The 7500-nt window shown below is 37.3% G+C and overlaps 1 protein-coding gene across 2 annotated transcripts in view; it reads right to left on the bottom strand.

The window, feature by feature from the left end:
• Nucleotides 1-5417, bottom strand: part of LOC137979576 (adhesion G protein-coupled receptor E2-like) — a 27383-nt gene extending 21966 nt beyond the window's left edge. The window contains exons 1-2 of one of the 2 annotated variants that reach the window (XM_068826864.1): nucleotides 5180-5417; nucleotides 4368-4398 (exon numbers count right to left, since the gene is read on the bottom strand). In XM_068826864.1, the coding sequence (XP_068682965.1) occupies nucleotides 4368-4398; nucleotides 5180-5236 (88 nt within the window). In that variant the 5' untranslated portion in view covers nucleotides 5237-5417. Of the gene's footprint in view, nucleotides 18-4367; nucleotides 4399-5179 lie in introns of those variants that run through there. The other variant, XM_068826862.1, reaches the window with a different exon arrangement.
• Nucleotides 5418-7500: the final 2083 nt, after the last annotated feature.

The raw sequence follows: 7500 nt of genomic DNA, 5'->3' as shown, positions 1-7500 counted from the left end.
CTCTTTAATGCGATTTCATAGTGTTTTGTTAATAATGCGTCATTACTTTTGCGGTGTTGTGAACAAAGGCGGACCTGAATCTCATATTATGGTATAAAAGACTAATTCTCTTCCTGCAGTGTAAACTTAATTGTCTAGGCGCCATGCCGTTTTAATCACGGAGTACTTTTGTCTAACGCGAATGCATTTTTTTCTTCCCGTAGCCTTGAACAAAGCTACTTTCTGATATCAATCTAGTATTTCCGCAAAAAAGGTCAATTTTCATTGAAAAGTATAAATTTAATTAGATTTGGAGAAACACTGTTTAGCTTTTGTCCCTATGGTTATGTTATTTTCAAGGCTAGGAAATAATATTAAATAACAGTGGCGGTTTAATTAGCCACCATTTCAAAGAAAAACAAATTTGTCAACACGTAGAGGATTCGAGAATTTTATAAAGGAGATCATTTGTCTCGGGAAAAAATAAAGGAAAATGTTGTTCATTTAAGAACCCCCTAAACACTCACAGCTATCCAGAGGTACGAGAGAATATTTTTGACCAGGATTTCACACTTGGTGCCTCGGCACAGTGCCAGGTGACTGTTACGGAACTGTGCGTGTGTTGTTTGGAAGGGTATTTGCAAAAAGGCGTGTTCACACTAGTGCCACACGCGCGGTTAACACGCGCGGGTACGGTGCTCGGCTACCATGTGTGAACGACTTCCTTAATAAGAGTCGTAAAAGCACGGAAATGCAAGTTTTTAAAACACAGCGATTCAACCGATTGTAATTATCTTCTCTTTATAGTTTTAGGAAACCATATTTAAACATAATATACAATAAAGTTTCCTGATACTGGCTCAATCACTAATGGTCAATCGTCAAAAAAAATTGAATAGATTGTCAAAGTTAAGTGGTTATAGTAAATGGTGTTGAAACGCCCTACTACGATAAAAAGTGCCTGATTAAAAAAGGAACGGCGAATGGGATTTTACGTAAGGCACTTAGCATTTTAATAAACAAAATCTTTCTAGATACGAATTAAACAAAGAGCCATGCATCGGCATACGTCATTCCTAGAATCTTCTTTATTTCATTTTCCGTGAAAAAGAACAATATAGTTCGTGAACCAACGCATTTAATTTGTGTTGGTGACGGTTTTTTCCCTAGAAAATAAAGAAAAGGCTATTTATTCCTCGGGTGGTATATGACTCGCTATATTGAAAAGAGAGAATATGATTTCCGTGTGGGTGTGTTTCTTCGTCTCTGCCCACATGTGGTAGAGAATAAGATCTTAACGACCTACGAAAGCGACGTGAACGAACACGTCAACTTTACCCTCGCGATTTTTCCATCGCGTTTGTATCGCACAGTGTGGGCGATGTATCATAAAAGTAACTTTGGGAAAAATAGAGACTGAAAGGTTCACATTTCTATGCTTTGTATGCATGCTCTTGAAACCTCAAATTTGGTGATTTCACGTCGTTTACAGGGTAACGACAAAATATTCACCAAAATAAGCACCGCGATTGTTATCCTCTTTTAACTAAAGATATTATTTCATGCAGTTGTCGATGCCATAGGCGTAGTCGTTTTTTAAGAGTCCCGAATGAGGCCGACACAAAAACGACTAGTACAAGGGGACCGTCGTTTACGCCGCAGTTAGAGTACTAGACTTTGCTCGTGTGGGGTGCGGGTGGGGTTGTTTTGTTTGTGGGTTGGGGTGGGAGATCCAACCCTGGCCAAACACTCACGCACTTAGTACATTTTTAAAGTGGTGCCATATGATTGAGTGGTTAAATTTTCTAGTCTTTCCAAATAAGGAGGACTAATCGTGAACACCACCTAGCAACTCTTGAAAGTTCACGAAGTCCGTGAGACGTTGAAAAACCCACTCTGTTCTCAAAGAGTAGAAGACGAACAACTCGATATTGGAGTCAGTCCTTGTAGTTAATCGTGGTCGAGGGAGCAACACCTCGACAATATCAGCTCCTTCCAATTGCCTTCGTTCAGTGAAATCCGTGGATAAATATTATGACAAGGGATCAGAGTAAAAAAAACTTCGACCCATTGATATAATATGATGACAATGTTGTTCGCCTCGCCGCCGCTTGTCTACGTGATTCAACACTGGAGGAGATATTGCATGTCTTGTTTAAATGTTAGCAGTGCGTTCTGACATGTCCTCTGCTTATTTTTGTATTACTGAGGATTTTTACCACGAAAATCCTATGATAAGCTTATGTACTTTGTATGCGGAATTATAAGTTGCTATAAACTTTAATACAAACTAAATGTTGTATTAAACCCATTTGACCTATAAAACAAAGGTTTAAAAACACTTCAGATGACAGTATTTGTACACCAGAAGACGTGTATCATAAGCTGTTGATAATCAGGCATCTTTCTAGAGTGCATAGGTTAGTCAACGCAACTTTATCGCAGATAGATTCCTGCGTGTATGCCACCAGAAAAACAATTGCTCTACTTGTTTTTGAGTGTACGTTTGTAAATTAGCCCTTTCTCAGTGCCTTTGCTTTGTAAAATGACTCATGTTCCGGCTGTGGAAAACGTGACCACAACGGCAAATAATAATTCCCTTTCAGTCAAGCTTTCACACAAATCAAAGAAAAAGACTAGATAGACCAATGAGATTAAGCTGTTAGTATTGTTTAGTTTTAAACTCTAAATTAAAGCTAACCATTTTGGCACAAGTGCTTACTTGGTTTGAATTAAATAGTTTAGAGAGGAGTTTAACACACAATCATGCGCTTAGAGCGTCTGAAATGTTTGTTTAGAGCTAAACGGTGTCAATTCTTTTCGATTGGTGCTGGTATTTCTTTGTAGCCCTGTGCGGAGTTAAATTCATAACTGTTGTTTGTTCCGGTATTCGTAAAAATGAAGCGCCCAATCTGATTTTAGAGAATAGACCAATTCGGCTAACTCAATGTTGTACCCAATTCAAATCCTCTGGGAACAAAACGTTTTGTTCCAAGAATTTCCATATCATTTAAATGTGAATGCTTCATTGTCATGCAAATTCAACACACAAAGAATCTTAACCCCGAGAGATTTGAATTGGGTACAACATTGAGTTAGCCGAATTGGTCTATCGTTGCCAAGAGCCCTTGAAGATAAAATCTTAGTCGGCAGGCGCAGGTTGTATCGTTCTGGCTTGAGAATGAAGGAAATGTTGTGCGATGTTACAGACGAAAATCAAACTCATTATTAGTGCAATATGGTAACCAAGTCAATGAAACAAGTTGGATCGGAAAGGATGCCAGTGAATCGACATGTTGCATCCATTGGGGAAGTCCTTCAGCCAATGAAAACCCTGCTATTTCCTTATCCAAAGACTAATTTTATAACACAAGAATTCTTCATATCGTTCGTTTGATTCAAGCCAAACACTCAAACCTTGAGTCATCCACTTTCTTTTGATCGCACTTTCCCGAGTGTCGATTCGGATGAAATGGTTTTTACAATGAACAGGAATGATTCCTGTTCATTGTAAAAACCATTTCAGTCTCTAATTCTTCAAAAGTTTCCGGTTAATATCATAAGATTGGTGTCCTTGGTGTTTGTTAATCAATTTTTAAAAAGCTAGAAAGGGATTCCAGATAATGGTAGGAAACTGTTCTACCAGCGTAGCTCTAAGTGTTAGCTGCATGGCTAGTTTCAAAGCTGTAGTCTGTGTTACATCCCCTGTAAAAATTCCATAAGGTCTCGCTGAATAATGTCACCCACTATTTCTTTATTTCTTTGATGGTTTTTTAAAATTTTACAACAGCTTCTTCAGAAACCATTTCTCTTAATATTAGTCAAACATGGTTCTTTGTAATTTTGTTTACATCTATTTGGTGAACTCAGTTCAGAAAATTTTCAGGGGCACCCAAAGTGAATTTTCGGAAAATATCTGTTCGGAAGACGATTTGAGATCTAGAATTTTCGGAACATTTCTTTTAAAACTTCTTGCTTGCCTGCCTGTCCTAGGATTTTCGAACATCTAAAAAATGGTATAATTGCCCATTTTTAATGGCTTTTGACCCTAAAAAGGTTATCTAGAATTTCAGTTCGGGAGCCTTTTTTCTGGCTGATATTTTCGAAAAGGTAAGTTTTGATCACTATAATTTTCTGATCACTAGAGACTTTCAGCTGGGAAATCCGAACAGATGAAAACTTTTTAGGGGATAAAAATATGCCTATATCTGCCTTTTAAATACTAAAATACGTTTTACAATGCTAGGTTTAAGTGGTTTGAACTATATTCTCGTTGGGTGCCCCTGAAATTTGATTACACGGTCACAAAAAACAAAGTATTTCAACTCTGTAACCTGATTTACTCTGTCGGATACCATTGCCAAAATACATTAATAAAAATGACGTACCTGAATAGCCAGCTACGATATCGGTTGTTACCTATCGGAACAAACATGAAATTTAAAGTTTGTGTTAATTGCATCATAATTTTTAGAAGCTAAAATCAGCATCCACGAAGTCAATATAAATTTGTGTTGTTCTAAGCACATTGCGATGATCCCAGACCCTTTTATTATGGCAAAAGTGCAATAAAATGAAATCGGCATTATTGGAGCTTTACTTTAGCGGAAAGGTAATGAAAAATTCAAATGAATACGAGATTGTCGCCAATTTGTCCGAGAAAGCCACCCTAAAGACGAAACCCGCTTCCTTCCGGACGTCTGGAAGATCACTGTAGCAACATTGTGAACCTTCGAAGATACAGGATAACATGCAAACATTCAGTCCATCAGATAGAAAATAAAAGACCTTTTGACTTGCTTGAGAAAAATTCCCTTCTTATCACGTTGACTTGCAATAAACTTGTGATTAGTATACTGAAATTTTTCGTGAGTCGCAACAACCATGATTTAAGAAAAATATAATTCTGAATACTTCTCTTTTAACTTTATCATTAAGGTCGAAAAAACCTTGGAGGCAGCTAGCGAATTATTCTCTGACAGAAGTAATCTTTGAAGAAAATACCCCGCTTTACCCAAACCTCAGTATTCGACACCATTTTCCTATTTTCAAATTGATTGTTCTTACTTTTTTTTGCATGTATCTAAGAGAAAAATCATTGCATTATCGTGGGTATTCGATTCACTGTTCTTTTTTCTACTAAAAAGGTACGAGTCTGAAGGGGTTTGTAAACGATCTCGAAAACATCTGAGTTACTCACCATAATCGAGAGAAATGCATTGAAAAATGCAGCCATGTTTAAAAAGAGGGAGAACATTTGTAAGTGCTCTGTTGAATCCCGTTGCGTGTTGCAAATGGATGGCTGGTTTTACGGCAAGCCTCCGGGCACTTTCCCAACTTGAAATGATTGCTTGCAAGTAAACTAATTTAAGAAATTTAACCCACTATTTTCGTGGGTTGTTGAGAGAGCCTTTGGATATTCCGCTGTTGATATCATTGAGAACTTTTGTTGTTATGTGGATATTTGCTCTCCTTGATAACTGCATTGTTGGACAAAAACCATCGTTATTATTATTCAAACATGGTCAGTCCGTCGTGCCTTTTCGTCGAATGAGGTGAAACATTTATGGACATACAGAATATATTTACCTAAATAAGTTGATAAAAATTGCTTGGGAATTAAGAAAAAATGCCCTCAGTTATTATGTTAGGTATTGCTTTTGGCTCGTGAACGAAAAATCGATAGATTGGATAACTTTGTTTTGTCAAAGCTTAAAGTACACTGGCAACCTGCTGGTCGGGCGAAAAAAAAAAAAAAAAAAAAAAAAAAAAAAAGGGAAAAAAGTATTTGTAATATTGTTCGCGCCTTGCTATTTCGCAGCCCGACATTCATGTTAGTCGCTAAAAATTCAACAAGCAAGTGGAGCTTAGAAATCGATCTTTCAGTTATTTAATGTTATCTCCGAGGCAATTTTAGGTTTGGAAATTTCTCAGCTGCATTTTGCCTCTGAGGGAAAACCCTCCATGACTTTGGTTTGTTTCGCGCTTCAAAACACTATCAAATATATTAAGACCTGCAACTGCTTTTGTGAAAGCTTTTAGCTTCTGCTGGGAACTGCTGTGATAATATTAAACCAGCAAGCCTAATATACACAACGTTATTAGTTGAAAATATTCTTTCTCGTACTCTGCATATAAAAAATGAGGAACAGTACGGATGCTTGCCTCAAAATCTAAAATGCCGGCCAAAAGCATGAAAACTCTCGCTTTGCTTTTTCAATTATAAACGTAGAACATCAGCTTCTGCGGGCTTCTTTAAAATCTGCTTCAGACGAATTGGTGCCACGTTTTTGATATAGACCGTTAATGGTTTCATATATTGCAATTAGGTTTTATTCACACGTCGGAGTCAATTTAATGGGATGAAATTTACGAAATGCTAAATAGTAGGGGCTGAATTAGAGGTTACCGGCTACCCTAACTTCCATGATATTTATCTACGAATCACCTGGTATTTCCATTATCCCATCCTGAATTTTCACATGACGTTATCTTGTTACCCCCAGACAAAGAAACAACTGCCATGTGCAAGTCCTAATAACATCCTTGTTTGTTTCCTTTGAATTACTGAGATCGCATGGACATGACAAAAGGTCTTGCAATTGTCTTTTGGCTAGATTACATTTTTAGGTATTTTCTAGTGGCTTTGTACATGACTTCACTGAGTTGTGTTTCCCTCTCCATAGTTTCTATAGCAACGCGAGCCACGAATACAGGCTCTTCAATGTAAACATGTCACACGCGGATGAAAATGTTGTTTTCTTTCTTTTCTGTCAGAATTTTTATTGTGTAAGGGTTATAGAAATACAAACCAACAGATTTGGCGGTCACGCGATGGTGTATGAGCCCACGTAAGCAAAACGAGGAGTTGAGCGAGATCAGGTGTAGCTGTTCAAAGTTCTCTTGATGTTTGCAAGGTAAAGGGCCTGAAACTCTCCTGAAATGTTCCTAAAAATGTCGTTAATGGATAGGAAAACGTATTTAGGCAAACATTTCGGTATTGCGCAGACTAAAGAGAAGTGGTACGTCTATAGGAAATGTTTCGTTAAAATGTGCGATAGGTTTGACTGGTTTCACAAGATACGACAAGCATTTTTCTAATTTACGGTGGCTGTTCCAAATCCCGGTTGCAGTGCTATAAGTTGCTTCCAATAATAATTACCGGTAATTACCCTTCTTAATTATTACTGATCAGATTGTCGGTCCTAGAATTGTCTCGTCGCCAATAATTTCAATGAGGGCCTTGTACAAAAATAGAATTTCCTCTATCCTCTTGAAATCGATTTATTGTTTACATAGTGAAATATTTACCGGTATAAACACTTAAATACTCTGTGAGATTGTAGCGCAATATAAGTTCGCTTTGTTAAGTTTCAGAAAAACTGATTAATTCATATGACTATTTTTCTTAAAAATTTCAACTGTTCAATGCAGGCTACCAACCTTTAAAGAGGATTGCCTCGAGGATTGCCTCGAAGAGTAACTCGGAAGACTCTAAATGTACGCAAAAATGTTTGAACG

The sequence above is a fragment of the Montipora foliosa genome, chromosome 12 (genome assembly GCF_036669935.1).
Source record: "Montipora foliosa isolate CH-2021 chromosome 12, ASM3666993v2, whole genome shotgun sequence".
Lineage (NCBI taxonomy): Eukaryota > Metazoa > Cnidaria > Anthozoa > Scleractinia > Acroporidae > Montipora > Montipora foliosa.
This window is presented reverse-complemented; position numbering and strand designations above follow the sequence as displayed.